At 47.8% G+C, this 19,675-nt stretch overlaps 1 protein-coding gene across 2 annotated transcripts in view; it reads right to left on the bottom strand.

The window, feature by feature from the left end:
* Positions 1 to 11,527: 11,527 nt before the first annotated feature.
* RNF24 (ring finger protein 24) overlaps positions 11,528 to 19,675 on the bottom strand; it is a 75,645-nt gene continuing 67,497 nt past the window's right edge. For both annotated transcript variants that reach the window (XM_043512747.1, XM_043512748.1), the window contains exon 6: positions 11,528 to 18,341. In XM_043512747.1, coding sequence (XP_043368682.1) covers positions 18,203 to 18,341 — 139 coding nt within the window. In that variant the 3' untranslated portion in view covers positions 11,528 to 18,202. The remainder of the gene's footprint in view (positions 18,342 to 19,675) is intronic.

Here is a 19,675-nt window from a genome sequence, read left to right as displayed (position 1 = left end):
CATCCTTCTTAAATTGTGAGTTCCAGAACTGGACACAGTATTTCAGCAGTGATGCCAAATACAGAGGTAAAATAACCAATCTACTCCTGCTCAAGAGTCCCCTGTTTATGCATCCCAGGATCACATTAGCTCTTTTGACCACAGTGTCACACTACGAGTTCATATTCAGCTGATTATCCACCACAACCTCCAAATCTTTTGAGTCACTGCTTTCCAGGTGGAAGTCCCCGGTTCTGAATGTACACCCTACAATTCCTAGATGTATATCTTTACATTTACCTATTTTAAAACACACATTTTTTGCTTGTGCCCAGCTTACCAACCAATCCAAATCACTCTAAATCAGTGACCCTGTCCTTTTTTTTTAACCACTTCCCAATATTTGCATCATCTGCACAGTTTATCAGTGATGATTTTCATAGAATCAGAGAAGTTTAGAACTGGGAGGATCTCAATAGGTCATCTACTCCAGTCATTTGCACTCAAGGAAGGACTACGTAACACTAGACCATTCCTGACAGGTGTTTGGAGGTTTTTATGAACAGATTAGACAAACCCAAGTTATTGATTAAAAAATGTTAAATAGTGTAGGGCCAAGAACTGGTCCCTTCAGGACCCCACTGGAAACAACTTGCTTAATGCCTATTCCCTGTTTACAATTTATTTTGAGACCTATCAGCTAGCTTTATATCCATTTAATGTGTGCCATTTTAATTTTATATCATTCTAGTTTTTAATCAAACTGCTGTGCAGTACCAAGTCAATCACTTTTCAGAAATCTAAGTACAGTAGAATCCCGTTTATCCAACTTTCCACTATCTGTAGGGCCCTACCAAGTTCACAGTCCATTTTGGTCAATTTCATGGTCATAGGATTTAAAAAATCATACATTTCATGATTTCAGCTATTTAAATATGAAATTTAATGGTGGTGTAATTGTAGGGGTCCTGACCCAAAAAGGAGTTGTGGGAGGGTTGCAAGGTTATTGTGTGGGGGGTTGAGGTAATGCTACCCTTCCGGCTACTGCTGGCGTCAGTGCTGCCTTCAGAGCTGGGCAGCTGGAGAGTGGTAGCTGTAGGCTGGGAGTCTAGCTCTGAAGGCAGAGCCATCACCAGCAGCAGTGCAGATATAAGGATAGCATGGTATGGTAGTATTGCCACCCTTACTTCTGCGCTGCTGCCTGCAGAGGTGGGCATTCAGTCAGCAGCCGCCGCTTTCCGGCCACCCAGCTCTGAAGGCAGTGCAGAAGTAAGTGCGGAAATACCGTGACCTCTCCTACAACTACCTTTTGGGTCAGGAACCCCATTTGAGAAACACTGGTCTCCCCCATGAAATCTGATAGTATAGGGTAAAAGCATACAAAAGACCAGATTTCATGGGGGAAGACCAGATTTCACAATCCGTGACAGGTTTTTCATGGCCGTGAATTTGTTAGGGCCCTAATTATTTGGCTCTCCTTATTAACTAAATAACCAGCGCACAGAAGTCCAGAAGAAGGCAGTCCCTCCTGTGACTGCTAGATGGCACTGCAGCCTCACTTTCCCATTATCTGGATAATCAGAATTTTTGACTATCCAATCTGGCCCCAGTCCCAATTAGATCAGATAAATGGGGTTCTGCTATGTATTAAATCAACGGTTTACCTTTGTCAACCAAATTTGTAATCCTGAAAAAAGATATTAAGCTAGTTTGACAAGATCTTTTTTTCCATAAACCTATGTTGATTTCATTAATTACATTATCCTCCTTTAATTCTTTATTAACTGAGTCCTGTATCAACTACTCCACTATATTGCCCAGGATTGATGTCAGGCTGACAGGCCTATAATATAATTATAATTACTGTCCCATTTGTCCATTTGTAAAGATTGGCTCAACGTTAGCTTTCTCCCAGTCTTCTGAAACTTTCTCAGTGCTCCAAGACTTGGGGCAGGTCTACACTACACTACACTACAGTAGGGATTGACACTCTGAGATCGATCCACCGGCGGGTTGATTTAGCGGGTCTAGTGAAGACTCACCATAGCGACAGCAGATCGCTCTCCAGTAGACCCCTGTACTCTACCCCCTGACAAGAAGAGCAAGGTAAGTCGACAGGAGATTTATTCCCGTTGACCCCCCTTACAATGTAGACCCTACGGTATGTTGACCTAAGGTACGTCAACTACAGCTATGTTATTCACGTAGCTAGAGTTGCATAGCATGGGTTGACTTACTGCGGTAGTGTAGACATGGCCTTACTGAAAAGCAACATTAACTCTTGGGTGCAAGTTCTCTGAACCTGCTGATTTTTAAAATTACCTACTTTTAGTGGCTTCTGGTTAACATCCTCCAGATCAAGGGGAATGGAAAATTATCACCCCCTTTGATGAGACTATCATCTGTTCTTTCCTCCAGATACAGCAGAGAAATATGTATTGAACTACTTCTTCCTTTTCTGTATTATTTTACCATTTCCATCTGATAATGGACCAATACCATTTGTTCTTAATATATTTGTTAGGTGCTGTACAAACACAGACCAAGGCGGAAGCACCTGAAATTGGGGAACCATTTTTGAAAACCTGTGCTCAAGGCCCTGTGGGAGTGAGTCAGTCAGTCCTGACCACCCAGGAGCCCCAGTTGTGCCCTCTGTTCCTGCCATTAGCTACCATGGTTTCCTCTCTGTATATGCAATGGTCAGTGGAGAGGCTGGGTGTGGGTGCCATATGCAGAGGAAGGGACTGTGCAGTAAAAACTCGGGACTGAATTGTGAGTGCTGGGTTATATTCCCAGGCTTGCCAGGGAGCTGCTGTGCTCCCCCAAGTGGCACTGTTTCCCCATCTGTAAAATGGGGATAATGACGGTGGGTGGTGGTGGGGGCACAGTGCTCTGAGGCCCCTGGAGCAGAGGAGCTATAGCTATGCAAAGTACTGATAGCAGCCCAACACTTGTTCATCTAAACTTGCATGTATTTGGGGGGGAAAAATATTTTTGGTGTCATTTCCTTTTTCACCCCACTTCCCAAAATCCCTTGTAGTTGTCTGTAATAACTGAGGGCTATTTGAGTTGCAGGGAGATTGTCATTTTCTACTGATGATTTAATTCTAATTATGATCATGATGCTCTGCTCTTCAATAGCACCTTTAGCCTGAGGCCCTCAAAGTGCTTTTCATCCATGAGAGGGAGAGACAGGATATCTAGGAAATGTAGCCACCTGTGGGGTGGAATACAGCAAATGATCAGTAGAGCATAGAAACACAACAGAACAGGTTAGAAAAGATCGAAGACTTGTCTTGTATCCAAAGAAATTTCCGGAGGAATTTAGGCAGGTTCTGGGAAATGGCGTGAGCAGGAAATACTCCTTGAGCTGTAGCTCACGAAAGCTTATGCTCAAATAAATTTGTTAGTCTCCAAGGTGCACAAGTCCTCCTTTTCTTTTTTTTCCTGGGCAGTGGAGTGACAGCCCTCTCCCTGAAATGAGTCCAGGTTACCAAAAGGCTTGCCCTTGAGCTGGGGCTGAGTCCTGGGGCGGGGACGACAGTGGTCTTGGCTGAGTTTTTCTTTAGATTTGGAGGTTATAAATGTGTGACATTTGATGGATGTTAAGGTGTGTAAACCAACTCTAGTGCAGTTCCTGTGCAGTCCCCTGCCAACGGGTGGATCCCTCTGTCTGTTCAGCCTTGCTCTGTTACATGACTAAGATGCCATAGACGCTAGGGGGCAGGGTAGCACCGTGCTAGAACATCTTGCTGGGAGCAGCTGAACACTAACAGCCTTAAAAAGGACTTGTGGTTAGTCTCCAAGATGCCACAAGTCCTCCTTTTCTTTTTGCGGATACAGACTAACACGGCTGCTACTCTGAAAACTAACAGCCTTGGTGCTCAAGTACATTCGCTATTGACAATAGAACTGGGCCCTTAGGCGCCACCTGCTGTGGTGAAGTACAGATATGGAGGAGATGGGCCTCGCTACTGCCGGGGATGAGTTTAAACCAAACTCCTATACCCCAAAATCCAAAGTAGGTTCCACATTTTGTAAATGGCCTCTTATCTTCCTAGTGCTCTGACCTAGCCCTGGCTTTTCTCTGCTCCTGTTTGTGGGGGGAGCTGATCACAGAGCTGCCACTTCTGCTGGGCCTGCAGCTTTGTGGTCTGGCTTCCTCAGTCCTCCTTTCTGTGACCTGGCAGCTGCATCTCCATTCACAGATGGCGCATAGTGCTGGACTGACAGCTCTGCAGGCTGAAGCCTTTGATCCAGGGCATTGGTATAGCTCAGGCAGCAGCCAGGAAGCGCTGCCTCACACTCTCACCCATGTAGCCTCTTCTCCGCACCCTCTCCCTGGGACAATTTGTCCCTTTGCTGTTGCGTACCAATGACAATTGTAATAGCTTTAGTGATGGATCCCCATTCTGATAGGAACTGATCTGATGCTCACTAACTCATTGTGCTTAGGGCAGCAAATGACGGCTGAATGTCAATGGGGGTGGGTCATTGTACCACATCTTCCATCGCAGACCTTCCCTACCCCCCCTTGCCTGCCTCTATTCCCCTGTGGGGTGATGAACACTAAAATCAACTTTTTCTGAAAACTTGGCCTAGCCTCAGTTCCAGTCTATCTCAGGCAGCAGTGGTGCCCATGAGGATGGGCTCAGCGAATGTCAGAAACAGAGGCCCTGAAGCGCAGACTGCTGGTAGCTGATGAGCCCCAAGGAGGGCATACAGAAACTGCTGGGTAGAAGGGATGTGTGTGAGACAGGGCACTCGAGCTGCGGATGGGGAACAGTAGCAGACCGCACCCTCCACACCACCATTGCCACCCTGATAACTAATCAGTGTGATCTCAACGGGGGCTCAAGCTGCTGGAGAAGAGAAAGAATCAAGGTCCTGAGGCAGGGGCGGAGGCTGGATCAGTAGCAGGACCTTCCATGGCGTCACAGCTCAGATTCCTACCCCACTGCCTTACAGAGGGGAGACTGAAGGGGACAGCAGGCAGCCTGAGATGGGAAAACGGGGGATGGGTTAGATGGGCAAAACCTTCTTGGAGGAGTTTCAGGTTTAGCCAAACCAAACCAAGGATCCTGGTTTCAATTAACTGATGTCTGGGAGGGCAGCTGGCAGTGTTGGTTAGAGGAATGGCTGTTGCACTGGCCCATCTCTGAATTGACTGGAGGGTGATCAGATGCCATGGGGCCAGGGATAGGACAGAGCAGGGAGCACAGGATCTAGCTCCCCTCTTGTTACTAAAGGAAAAAAAACATCTGGCTCAGTGGGAGGGGGTAATGAGTCCACGGTTGGGGGTTAAAGGGCTGAGGCCAGCAATAGCTGTCTCCAGCTATCTGGCTGCTATGACCCCTGGCCCGAGCTCTTGGAGCAGATGCTGTTGTCAGTCCCCCATCTGGATCTACCTGCTAATCATCCCCTTCTCCATCCCTCCCCAAGGTCTCTTTTCCCTGCTCAGCCTCCCTTGGGACCTGCCCCGCTTCTAGCTAAGCCTCTTCACAGCTCTTTGCCCTCTCCTGCAAAATGGCTGCCAGTCCCCCCCACCCCCTGGGCTTCCCAAACTCCCTCATTCTCAGCCCCCAACCTCTTTCCACTCCACCTAGGGAAAGGCTTGCCCTCCATCACTGGGTGCTCAATTAGGAGCCTGAGTCTCATTGGGGGCTGGGTCATGTTAGAAACTGAGGCAGGCTCCTAAATCATGTCGCCCTTGTAATGCCGAGCAGAGAAATGCCTCGATACCTTTAAAACCTGGGTCATGGGCCTGGTGCCCGTCAGCCAGGCCGCGGGTGGGCTCTGCTGAGCAGGTGGGTTTTTGGACGCAACTGCGAGGACATGAGGGAGGCTTCAAATCAGGAACAAGCTCCCAGGATGATGGGGAAGGAAGGGGGGGGAGAAGAGAGAGGCTGGGATGCAGGGCAGGACCAGGGGTGAGGAAAGCAGAGGGGCAGGTGGGAGGGGAGAACAGAGTAGGGGGCCAGGGCAGCAGAGGTGGGGGAGAACAGGGGCAGGGCTGAGGAGAGAGCAGGGGGCACGTAGGAGCAGAGCTGTAAATCGGGCAAGGGAAGAATGGAACTCAGGGCCTGGGAGGTGCTGAGGCCCCTAGAAGAGCAATGAAGCCTTTGCAGGGGGGCTGGTGCAGCGGTTGACAGAGGCATAGGAACCAGCACACAGCAAACGTCCTTCACCTTTGCCCGAGTGAGCCATCCGAGTCAGAAAGACACTAAACAGCCACATGGCACCCCCCCAGGCATATGGGGTGAGCTAGGGAGGGGCCTACTCCAGCATTACAGGGGGCAGAGAAATGCTTTGTGGCTCCACAGCATGAAGGATTGAGCCCGGGCTGGGCCCATGGATAGGAGGCAGCGAGCATGACTTGCCACCTGGCTATTTATTGCCGGCAATGCAATGTTGACAGATGATTATTGCTTATTAAAAAAAAGGGGAAATAAATCCACTTTGCCTTATGCTAGTGCATGAGGCTTTGTTTCCCAGCTAGTTAGTTGTGCTTCAGTTGTCATGGGGTGTGGTTGAAACACCTGCTGCTGCCCTTTGGCTCAGCTTCTGGCTCTGGTTGCACGCACAGCCAGCAACACATAAGTCTCATGGACTGGAGCTGGGGAAGAGAGTGGTGGCACTAAGGGCTTGAGCCCAGTTCCTGGGGAATTTCCCCATTGCCTGTAATGTACAGAGGATCAGGTTCTTAGCCTTAAAGGCATCACCTAGGCTAGCAGAATTCCCCACCTGCCTCCCCCATCCCCAGGTTGCGTGTGAGTGGAGCAGCAAAGCTAATTTAATAAGATTTCTGATACTGTCAAAGAGTTAACAACCCAGGGCTGACAACAGCTAATTTGGTCTGATCCTAATTGTGTGGAGGGCTGAGCAGGCTCAGGCTGGGAAAGGCTGGAACCTAACCCAGAGAATGCTGTAGGTTCAGGCACTGCAGGACCACAATTGGACCTGGAGTTCTGAGCTGGGCACGTCTCTCATCAATCTACTGTTTGATGAAAGGATGCAGCTTTGGATTGTCAATCAAGCAGTCTGGCTACACAGACATCATGAGAAAGGGAAGCCTAGGCTGCCATTTTTACCCCTACATCTCAGAATTCCTACAAAAGCCTCACTTTCCAGGCACAGAAAGGATGTTGCCTGGAGACACCACTGCCTCATCAGCAGCTCCCAGCTGGCTCTACCTCCAGCCTTCTTAAACTTCAGTGCAGCCTTCCCCTGAAGCCAGAGGGGAGAGGCAACAAGCAGCTCACATTTAGCCTGTGTAAAAGGTCATTAATGTGGTAGTTATTGGCTTAAAATGTACAGCACCTTGCACAATAGGGCTCAGATTACCTAGAGGCGCTGCTGTGATATAAGTAACTAATACTTTCATTTGGATTTGGGATTTAATGTGGAGTGCAGTTACTTTAAAACACACACGGCTGCTTTTTCAGCTTTCTCCAGATGTAGACATGGAACCCCAGCTCTATTCATTTCCCATTTCCTCTGCAGAGGCCAGATTTCATGCCAGTGAGGCTCCAGGGTGCGTATGTTATGCTGGGATGCAGCCAGTTCCTAAGGAGTATGGCACAGCATCCATGGCCTCCATACCTAGCAAGGCAGGTGGGGAGTGGCACTGTCCCAGCCTAAAAGAAAAGGAGTACCCGGGGCACCTTAGAGACTAACAAATTTATTAGAGCATAAGCTTTCGTGAGCTACAGCTCACGTCAGCCGATGAAGTGAGCTGTAGCTCACGAAAGCTTATGCTCTAATAAATTTGTTAGTCTCTAAGGTGCCACGGGTACTCCTTTTCTTTTTGCGAATACAGACTAACACGGCTGCTACTCTGAAACCTGTCCCAGCCTAAGAAGACTTTTGTTCCAGCCCCTCTCAGTGTCAAGCACCTTCACTGATATGGTGCATGAGCGATGAATCTGGGGTTTATGGCCCAGAATCATAAAATCCAACTGCCATGGATCTCATGTGACTAACATCTGCTCCCAACCCCCATCCTTACCTGATGGGAGCTCAGCCCTCCTCCTCCTCCTGGCTCAGACAGCAGCTGTGTGTTGTGACTGTCAGGGGATTTAAAAAGTTGCACTCTGAAGTGGGGATCTCCACTTGCCTTCAAAGGATGCTCCCCCCACATCTTCTCAGGGGCCCAAGTGAGATACATAGCAACAGGGCATTGCAGGCCACTCAAGCCTGGCTCGGTGTATCATGGGGGAGCTGCTAAGATTAGGAAAACCTGACATTCTTTGCTCTAGCCTCAGGTGACGGGCTGGGCTTCCCGATCCATCAAGTAATTCAGTGCTGGTGAAAGGCATCAGCCCGCCCATCTTGGAGCCTGGAAGTGCCTGCCCCCAGGACAGGTACAGGCCAAGCAACAACAGCACACACCTCCCACACTGGTGTGCCTAGATGGGCCACTTCTAGGGGTAAGATGACAGGCCAGGTGCCATTGTGAGATAGGGAAGAAGGTACCAGAATTAGCACAGGTACCCCAGGCCCTTGCAAGCTGGGCTGAGTCCAGCAACAAAATCATATGAGGGAACCTGCTCAGGGAAAAAGGGCACTTTAGCTGTGGAACTCTCTGCTGCAGGGGAATGGGACATGTCTAGGTCCCATCTTGTTTAGATCACAGTGCATAGACCACCTTGCCAGAGAGGCGTAGCAAGTCCTTCTTCCCCCCCATTGACAACTCCCAGAGACCCCATAGGTAACACCTCCCTGAGTGGAAGCGGAGGAGAGCTGCGCTAACAAGGCAGGGAGGGCCCGCAGCTCCTCTCCTCACACCACTCACTCACCAACCATAGTGGCCATACAGAAGCTGGGGCAGAATTTGCCAGCCTGCTTGTTAAGCAGCATTGCTCAGCATGAGGAAATCACACTGGCTGCCTGGGGGTTTCCCACTGGAATTTAAAGGTGGTGGCTTTGATCTTAGAAAGCCCTAAATGGCTTGGGAACTGCTAAGCCGCAAGCCCCCTCCCTCACCCCCTTCTCCAGGGGCAACGCAGCTGCAGTGGAGATGCTCTGTGCGGTCCAAGGGGAGCCAGTGCAGAGAGCAGGGTGAGGTGTTTGTTCACACAGAGCTGTGGGCTGCTGCAATTGCACCGAATACACCTTTTTCTCTAACCCTGCCTCCCCGTGAGAATCACCTCTGGCTCCCTAGAGTTAGAGGTGGTCTAATGCCCTGAAGCAGAAGGGGTCAGGTCCCTTCCAGTTGTGACTGTCCTCATCATTAATAGCCTCCTCTATAGACATTGTTGTAAAAGCCTGTAGCATAGAAGAACAAGCGAAGTCCCTGCTGGAGAGTTTTGGAGCCATCCTTGTAGAATACTCTCTGGGCTAGTTAGGGTACTTTTGCTAGGATGGTTCAAAAAAGAAAAAAAGTTTCCTCTTTTCCCTTGCGTTCTCCAGCACCTCACCAGGGGAAGAGCCCAGGGGGCTTCTGCTTCCCCGTGAAAGCAACAGGCAACGCACAAAAAGCATCTGAGCCAAACCCTTCACTAGGCAGCAACTGCACGTAGCTCTGGGGCCTGAATTACTTCAGAGCCAAGAGCACCATGGAAAGTCCCTGGCAGACCAGAACTTCTCAGGGAAGCTCAGTAAGGAAACCTGCCCTGAACCAGCAGTGCCTCATTTCTGATGGGGGAAGGGCTGGTTTTTCTGTTTTAGGAACAGGCTGCTTCAGATTCACTTAACTGCAGCCATCAGTCAAGAGAGCAATTAAGCAACAGAACTCTACTTTCCCCTACCAGCCCGGGAGGGGGTGGGGGAGAGTCAGAGCGGTTTGCTCAGAGCTGGCCTGGAAGAATTCCAGTGGTGTGTGGTTTTGCCCCTGTGCTCCCCATGCAGGAGCAACCCCCATCTATGGAGCTGGGGAGGCGATTCAGACTTCTTTGGGCCAGATGGGGATCTGCACAGGGCAGCAGCAGAGTTTCAATTGCTACAGCAGCTGACACTTCCCATGGAAGGGCAAGGGTCGTTGAGCTAAAGGGTTCCATTCTGCTCCCAGAAGACAATCTAGTATTGACTGGTTTTGGCACCGCCTACTCTAGATGATCCCATTGCCACAGTATCCCAGCTCCTGGAACACAAGAATGTGGCTTCTCAGCCTGGGGATTGTGACCCCCCTTTCCCACCCCCCAGGGGTTGCAAATGGGTGTCAGAGCATCACAACTGCTCCAACCTATCCATATGGTTAAAGGGAAGGAAGAATCCCAGACAGATTGAAGAGCCCTGGTATGGAAAAGCCAAGAACCCCCTGAACTGGAAACAGCCACCACTACCCTGGGGAAGGCAAGTCTCTGCTCCAGAGAGGGCAAATCTTTCAAGGGTGAGAATGTCACAGCTGCTGTTCCTCTGTTTGGTATCAGAAACCCACCAGGGAAAGCTGTAGAACTGTTGACCGTAGAGTATTTGCAGTCTTAAGTAGCAATTTACTGATCTGGGAAGACCTTCCAAGCAACTTCTTCTGTACAGACAGGGATCTAGTCTGAAGTCTAGCCAAAAGGCCACCCAGTGGAGCTGGGGAAGAATACACAGTAACCCTTGAATTCCTCACCTGAATTCTTTGTTGTGAATGATTGGCTCAGCTCCATCTAGCTTGGCAAGACATTGCATTTCGACAATGCAAGGTTGAATTGCCAACACCAGGCTCTCCCAGATTGATGGTGACTGGTTTCCTTTGGACAGGGAGTAGTTGCTAGCACAGAGGAAAGCTGAATAGTTTGAACTCTGGAAGTTTCTGCTGAATAATAGGACACTTTGTACAAGCCAGAAAAGTGCTGGTCTGGCTGGCTTGGCTGATGGGGGATTTCTCATTCAGCTAGCGTGTCAGCTTCGCCTACAGTACATTGAGGGGACAGGGAGAATTGTAGTCAGCAGGGGGAGATATAGCTTGTTAATGCTAAGCGTAAGCCTGGATCAATCTTGTATGGAGGCAGCAGAACAAATAGTTTATGTAGATCACTTTATGTAGTGGGATGCCCAGGCCAATCTCAGGCTAGAAGTCAGTTAGGGCTTGATTTCCATTGGCCTTGAGCACACAGAGTTCCAACCTGCAGTGATCTGGAGTCATGGACACACTCGGCACCTCAGACAATCCAGCCATAAGGCTTTAATATTCTGCTCGGCCTGTAGTGCAAGGGGTGACAGGGAATCCATGGCCTCCATAACCTTAAAATGACCAGTTCTAATCTTACACAAGAGGTAGCACATGACAGGGGACAAGGTGTTGGGTTCCATTCTGCCCAACTCACTGTGGGACCTCAGGAAAGTCGCTTTTCTGCATTTCCCCTCATCTATCAGAGTGGGATAATGATGCTTACTTGCTTTGAGACCTATGGGGGAAAAGCAAGGAGGGGGCAAGTCTTTGCTGACTCAATCTCACCGTGGTGTCCTGGCCTGGACTGCCCCCAGCAGTAAGTACCATCTGTTTGTAAGCAATGGACTCAGCCAGAGTCACCCTGGGGGTGACCTACGTAAACCAGAGACAGGTGAACATGTGTGATTCAGTGAGATGGTGGCGGAAATGACTCCCAACACAGCACGATTTCCAAAATCCGCATTTATTTACATTTCAAGTCCAATCACATGCAAATTCTCTTTTCCTTAACAATAGTGTGATTAGCAAAAAAGATGCATTAGAATTTTAAAATAGCAATTAAATATACAAAATATAGCTTACAAAAAACAGCGAATGTTTTAAAAAACATTCTGCTGCAGAACTCTTAGTGTACAAACAGTCTATGAACCCAGAGGCATAAACATCTCAGGAGTCACACGGTATTTACAGAGAAGGAGAAAATGCCACCCTCCCGCCCCCAATCCAAACCCCTGGTGGCCTAGTCACAAGACTGGTCAAATGCTAGCGATAGTTCAGATACTGATGCTATCAAAATACACAGACTAATTGTTAATGGGAAACTTTAGCCCCATTCTAAAAGGATTGGAAAGAAGAGTCTACTCTGCCATTAGAAAAGCCTGTACAATGTAATACTGAATGACCCCTTTCTTGCACCCCTTCAATAGGGAGAGTTGTAAATACTGAAGCAAAAAAGAGAAACTCCTAAGAAAGAGTAGGGTTCAGGTAATATCCTGCCCCTTCCATTTACATCCAAAGTCATCTAGAGACTGATCAATAGATAGTTATCCCCATGACATGGAGTTGGATTCTGATCTCACACTGGTATAAATCCACTGGTGGTCATGGAGTTACTCCAGATTTACACTCAGATGAGAGATCAGACAGGTCAGCCATACACTGGCAAACAGCTCAATACTAGGGTCACCAAAAACAAGCAAGGGGGAAAGTGAGCCTTCACCAACCATGTAGAGTTTTAGGAAGACACATCCAGGAGGACACAGAACTATGCCCTGCAGCTCCATTTCCTCATCAAGTCAATGAAATCTGATCAAGCTTCAGAATCCACCACCACCACTACAAATGCTCTGGACCAATGGGTCAGTGCAACCTGGTTTATGGCAACTAATTAACACTCGGGCCTTTTGCTTTGAAATACACACAACAGAGTTTTCAAATGTTGACTACAAGTTGCTTAATTTTCTCCAATAAAGGCAAATAGTCAACTTTTGAAGGAAACCCAAGACATAGGCACATGGTAGAATCTATACTTCCAAATACCTTCTTTGCCACAAGGTTTAGCTTTTACAGTGAACAGTGTATGTTTTGTATCACAAAAGGAGTTGGCACCAAGGACTGGCCATTCACAGAAATCCTGTCCACTCAACTCCTGGGAATGGAAATTTGCATCAATCATGCACTTGGGAGAGAAACAGCGAGCTAGCAGGGATTATCCATGAGCAATTTGTCCTAGTTCAGCTATAAGAAACCAACCATGAACTGATTGCAACTAGCCTGCTAAAATTAGTGGCCTATTCTTGCATAGATATGTACACATCTATCTCCCATTAACTGGTGGGAGTTATGGGTACATACTAAAGGAGAGGATACTGTTAGAAGGTCTATATACGAAGGGACCAATCAGTCAAGGGAGATACAAGTGCATTTGCCATGAGGGCTTCTACTTTCATCCACTGGCTGAATGGGCTCTTAGGGTCCGATCTTGAGAGATGCCAATCACACACAAATCCCATTGAAGTGAATGGGAATTGTGGGTAGGTGGCCTGTCAAACAAACATTTTTGACTAACGAGATTGGGAAAGGGAATCTTACCTGACAGAAATGTGGTTCCTGTGAATTTTAGCCTAATTCCCCCCACAAGCCCGGGTCACTGTCTCGAGCAAGTGCTGAGCTTGCAGGGATCTGTGCCACTTTTGGCCACCAGTTAACATGAAACAAACCACAAATCTGCTCAAGAGCCTGAGTGCTATTCTGCAGAATTTAGTGCTGGGAAATGGAGAGAGGACAACACATTCATATGCTCCGGGATGTTGTTATCACCCCTCCCCCCCATACATTTGTGACATATACCACTGACATTTAAGACATTAAATGGCTCTCTTGAGGTAGTCAATTGCTCTAGAGATACCAGACAGATACTATACACAAGGTGGTGGTGTATCGGTTACAGAGATTAGAGTGGAACTGGCAAACTACCTTCATAACATCCCTTAGCAAGGTGAACCTGAGTACGGTTGAGATGGCTCTAAAATGGACAGCAACAGGAGAAAGATGGAGTCTCACTGTAACAGCCCTTTAAATTAAAATACACCTCACTCCACTGGTTCATTGACTGCGTGGATGTGATTGGGAGCTGAATATTCTGGTAAAGCCAAAAGGAATAAATCAGCCATGCTGTAGGTACTCGTTCAACCAAACAATGAAGGATGTAGCACACCAGGCAAGTGCAGGGAATTCCTCTGGCCATTTGAGAGGACATTTCAAGTGGCACCAATTCAGACCAGCTTCTGCAAGAGGGTTTTAACCCTCCCCTCTTCGCGGTTTTACAGTTGCTGTGTTGACATTATTCTATGTATCTGTATGGTTACCGGCCCCTATAGGATTTGGGGCCCAATCAGAGCATGCCTTCAAGTTTCCTTGTAACTTGATATAACGCAGAGAACCAGAAAAGTTAAGTTTTGTTTCAGAGAATTTAGTGAAACTAATAAACTAATTATAGATTGAAACGCTCAAGACTGAAGATCTATGCCCAGAACAGACAGTGGTCCTGCAAACAGCATCATGCAGTCATCTCCCTGTGCCTCTGTCCCTGCTTTGAAGAGACACCCCTAGGAACGAGAAGGAAGAAGCGTCCATGGCTCATTTGTCAGCCTGGCTACTCTGATTCCCAACAAGGGTACCAAATGAGATAAAGTATCTGGGAATAGAGAGACCAGATGCTAACAAAGGGAGTAAGACTGCCAATTCGCAGATCACTCAACTACCATCATGTGGCTGTGACTTTCAGACACAGCTGACCTAGGCTAGATTCCTACCCAGACCTGAAGCTTTTTGCACTACCCTATTACCAACCCACCAACCGAGCCATAAGAAAAATCCTTAGCGCTGATCCTGCAAACTGTCCTTGCACAGAACTCCAGTGATTTCTGGAGAAGCTCTGAGCACCGAGAACCTGGAAGGGTCAGGAGCTGTGAGAGGAAGCCCCATAGAATTCATACTAAATTCTAATCCAGCCACAGGAATGGAGGGACACGGACTCCAGGAGTTGTATGCTGAGAGACCAGCCTATAAGTCACTTTCATTTACTGTGAAGTGGAGACCAAAAGCCACCACTTTCTTAGCGAGCATCCTCAGCGGCCTCGATGTTCAGGGAAGGAATTCACAGATTTTCTCCTGCAGGGCACCTAGGAAGCAGTTCAGCCAGGCTGGCTCTTTTTCCAGGGCACAAGAATGCAGGATCACACAGTTTTATCCTCAATGATATCTTTCCTGGATATCTGGCTGGTGAATCTTGCCCATATGCTCAGGTTTAGCTGATCGCCATATTTGGGATCGGGAAGGAATTTTCCTCCAGGGCAGATTGGAAGAGGCCCTTGGAGGTTTTTCGCCTTCCTCTGTAGTGTGGGGCACGGGTCACTTGCTGGAGGATTCTCTGCTCCTTGAAGTCTTTAAACCACGATTTGAGGACTTCAATAGCCCAGACATAGGTGAGAGGCTTTTTGCAGGAGTGGGTGGGTGAGATTCTGTGGCCTGCGTTGTGCAGTAGGTTGGACTAGATGATCATAATAGTCCCTTCTGACTTTAGTATCTATGAATCTATCAATGAGATACAGCACTGTAGCCTGTGGTATTCATCACAGAAATAAAATGCAAACGTTATCTGCACAGCCAGGAGACAGCAGGGAAGACACTAAGCCAGCCCTGTCACTTTATATTCATAGTTCAAATCCAGATCTTTGTTCCATTCAGAATACAATCTAAGATACCTAATTGCCTAGGTAAGAGTCTCATACATAAAATGTTCAGGACGCAGATTCTTCTGAATGACTTAAAAAAAACGGCTGTGGCAAAAAAATAAAAGTACACAAAAAGGCTCAATATTGGTGGTGGGTGGGGGTCAGGAAGGGTGCGTGTATCACAGGACAGCCATCTGGATCAGATCCTGCTCCTAGTGAAGCCCGTGGGCAAAAATTCCCATTGACTTCAGTGGCAGCAGGAGTGTTTTTTGTTCAAGTCTTGACCTAAATTATTGTGTAGGCACATTAGAAATGCATATATTAGGCTACATCAGAGAGACAAGTCATCAACCCTCTTTGCTGACATCCATCTATAGGCCAGCGTGCCCTGCCTGGCTGGGCCAGAGACAGAAACTCGACAGGCTGAGGCATGGTAGGAACTGTCCGTTTCATCCGCAAGAGCTGATGGTGGTGTGCTACTGTACCCCTAGCTCTGTAAAGGGAACAAAGGTCAAAGGCACCTAATATTGCTTTAATCAATACTGCTGATCACTACCAGCTTAGTGCTGATCGACGAAAGGGAAATAACGGCATTTGGACCTTTTCTATTCCGGTTAAATGGAGAATTTGAAGTTCACGACGGACAAAGTGACTAATGGTAGATGTTCACAACCCATCCTTCTTCCCACTGGTCGTTGCAAAGCTCCTCTGTAAAACTGTTCAGTCATTCACAGCTTATGCAAATACCTGCGAGCAGGCAAATAAGCAGGTGAACTAGCCACGGGTTCACATTTATAAACAATACACGTGCCTTCCCCTCCCATCCCGTCACAATACAGTCTGCAATAGTCAAAGTCAAAGTCAGCGCAGAGGACACTCGCGAGTAAGTGAATCTTCCCCCTCGGATGTCCCCTATCCTGATGCCACAGAGGTTAAGGAGAGTTTTTCCATTGAGATCAATGGCAAGCAGGATTTGGCCCTTATAAGCAATGTTTAGAAGACAAAAGGACTTCCTGGTAGTACATGAGATGTAAACTGGATTGGATGAGACAGCAAAGAGATCAGGGATATCAGGGTCCTGGAACATGTTAAAGAACCAGAGGATCCGCCTTGAATGGGAATAGCTGTGAGGCTCTCATGGGACGGCACTACAGCAGATGCTATAGGCACGCAGGTGTGTACCTAGGAGGAGAAAGGGCTGGCAAGCCAATGCAGTAAGCAATATGCACATTTACGGTATTTTAGACAATGGCTAGCTACGTACCTTTAAGGAGAACTTCCCTCTGAGTCCCAGCCATATCTGTACTGTTTATATTGATCTAATTCAGGAATCTCAGTAGTGTCAGTACTTTGAATCACTCAGAAAGTGGAGCTAGAAATCGGAAAACCTACCCTGCTTAAGTATACTTCGGCCAAACACCAAGGGTACTCCTCAACCCCAAGAAACGTATGTACACAAACAGACTTATGCCCCGTCGCTTATCCTGATGTGCATCATTTCAAGTGGGCCACAGAACTCAAAAGGACGACTGAATACCTCTGCACCCAGAAGAATGACGTGGTACCTCTCTCTAGTTCAGAGCCAAGAGAAAGAACAAGATAGGTCAAGGTTATCATTGGCTCTGAAGTAAGAGGCAGCAGCTCTGCGAATTTAGGGACTTGGGCCCATCTGTGCCAGGTTAAATCAGCCCTTTGAGATTGTGATTGTGCAGACAGGAGGGTGTGTGGGAGAGTGAGGCAGTGTACTGCAACCATGCTTCACCAACTACACGAGAAGGGAAGAAAGCATGCAACCGATGGGCCTTGGACTTAGATTTTTTTAAATGGGCTTTCGTATTGCAGAGGAAAATAAGGACACATGTATGGCTGCTGTGCAGTTTGCAGTAAGTGCCTGTGTCCCAAAGCCAGCTTAATGCCAGCGCTTGGTAGGAATCATCCCATCATTTTTCAGAACACTCGGGGGCAATGGATGTTCTCAAGAGGCAGATCCACCTCACTGCTCCTCTGGGGTCAAGTAAGGTTGATTCTCAGAGATGAAGACTAGGGAGCTGTGGGTGCTCAACATCTCCGCACAATCAGGCCATACGTGCACATTAGAGTGACCCAGTGCCCTTACTGGACAGTACCCTGCAAACCTTTCCCTGGAACTACTTCAGCCAGAGTGCTTATGTGCTTGCACTGTCTTAGAGGCTGTTGGCAGACTGGTCTAGTGCTGTCTCTGCTAACAGGACATTACTCAGAAATTTAAATTTCTGAGTAATCCCACAACTTCAGGAAACTCTCCTTAAAGGAACAATGTAAACCCTTGCTCATTTCTCCTGCCATTAGCAATTCAGCGTGAGGTAACCACTGGCTGCGTGTGGGCCTTATGGAGACAGTTTTTAAAGGGGGTGTGAAGGTTGGTTTTGTTTTTCTGAGATGGGAAGATGTCCACTGGCTGCATAAGATCTGCCATTCAAGGTACCCAGGGGCCAGTGTCTTGAAAGACTTGCCCTCGTAAGTTCTCTTATAATACTCGTGACATTGTCCCTCCTACTCAGCACACAATATAGTCAACTAGCCAGAAACAGGTACCAGGCCTACACGTGTAATATCGGCGACAGGGTCCGTCATAAAGTGCTCTCAAAAACCCAAACACATAGGCTTGTCGTTGCCTTTTGTCTTCTTGTTGCACTGGTGGCATATTGCTTTGGTTGTTCTGAAGTCCAAGCATCTGGCCCCGTCCCCTAAAGTGCACCATGGGAGCTCTTCATGAGACAAAGGGAATCCTGGTAGATGCACCAAGGCTGTAAGGAACAGATTCAGAGATCTGCGATTCTCTGCATAAGTCCATCATTTTCATCCTTGTGATTTTTTTGTGATGGAAGTGTCCTTTGCTTAGGAGAAGCTATACAATGTTCTCTGCCCCAGGCAGTGGTCCCTGGGGAGGCCCATGGTCCTGCTTATTATGGAGTTGTGCCAGCTGTAGAACAGGCATGTTGCAGAGTGGACACACTTTTCGCACCTCCAACCACTTAATGAGGCACCTGGGAATGAAGAAAAGAGAGGACAGAGTTAATTCACACTGAACCCGATTACCACCACTGAACACTTTGTACAATTCTCTGGCCCCCCTCATTTGAGTGCCTCCTCTCACTTGCCAAACATTAATTCTCTCAGCCTTTTGGAGGTAGAAATCATTATCTCCATGTTAAAGCTGTGGAAACAGAGCCAAGTTAAAGGACTTACCCAAGTTCACGTAGAGAGTCAGTGACAAAGCTGTAATCAAGCCCCAGACTCCTGGCTTCCACACTCACCTGCCATTTTCATCCTATGAGGCACATTTCTACCTCCAGAGTTTTAGTTCATCTTAAAGTCCCTCTTTGCATTCACATGTAGAAAGTCAGTTTTATTCAGTGAACAGGCAATTTTATAGCAGGAAAATCGCTATGCCAGGTCTATACTGGAACTTGTCAGAGATAATCTCACCCAAAGAATTTAAAATTCTGCACCACCTCCCTTACGCAAATAAAAAACTGCACTTAAACATGCCTGATTCTGCTGAACTGGGATGATTGTTAGAACGCCATTATGGACTTCTGCGGTGTGATGCTCACTGCTGCAGTGCTGCTTTCTTTAAAGAGCAAGCACCATCCAGGCAAACCACATTCTTACAAAAGCCCCCAAACGGTCAGAGCTGGCATCCTCAAATCAAGCTCTTGCCTTCTGCTGACCCTCAACACAGATACGAGCTCTTCAGTGGGTGCTTTGCACACAGCACGCTTGCAGAATTAGGCCCAGAGTGTTGCTGTGTTAGCACAACTCTGCTGGTAGCAATCCCACCTCAGCAAATATCTGGCAGATTTGAGCCATGTCCCAGGACTTGGGTTCACATCAAAACTGCAGCATGGGAAGTACTACATGCCGGATGTCAATTCTGCCCATCTTTGGCAGGTCAACAGGGGGAAGGTAAAGAACAATGACATTTTCCAAAGAGAGGAGGGGTTAACTCCAGCTTCTTCACGAGTATTTCCTCTCCCCGGAGAAACAGGCTCTAGCACCCAAAGGCTGCATTTGAGCTATTGCTAAGTCACAAAGCTCTGCTCCTGCAGGGTGCAAAGCAACCTCAACTCGCACTGAAGCATGGGAGGTGCTCAGCAATTTGCAGGATTGGGTCCTAAACTACCAGTGTCTGGCTTTTTGGGATGCCTTGTGCACAAGAGAGATGGTCTATTACTGATCTAGCTCCAGAAGCTCATGCAGCTCTTTCCAGTATTGCGTGCTGCATCTCTGTACAGAGCGTGTGGAATATCTGTTGTGGAACACTATGATCTAAAGGCATGAACAGGTGCAATGCAGAAAAACACAGACATGCACAGAG

This window comes from Dermochelys coriacea, chromosome 4 (genome assembly GCF_009764565.3).
Source record: "Dermochelys coriacea isolate rDerCor1 chromosome 4, rDerCor1.pri.v4, whole genome shotgun sequence".
Classification (NCBI taxonomy): domain Eukaryota; kingdom Metazoa; phylum Chordata; order Testudines; family Dermochelyidae; genus Dermochelys; species Dermochelys coriacea.
Note: the sequence above shows the minus strand (reverse complement) of the source record. Positions and strands in the feature narration are given on the sequence as shown.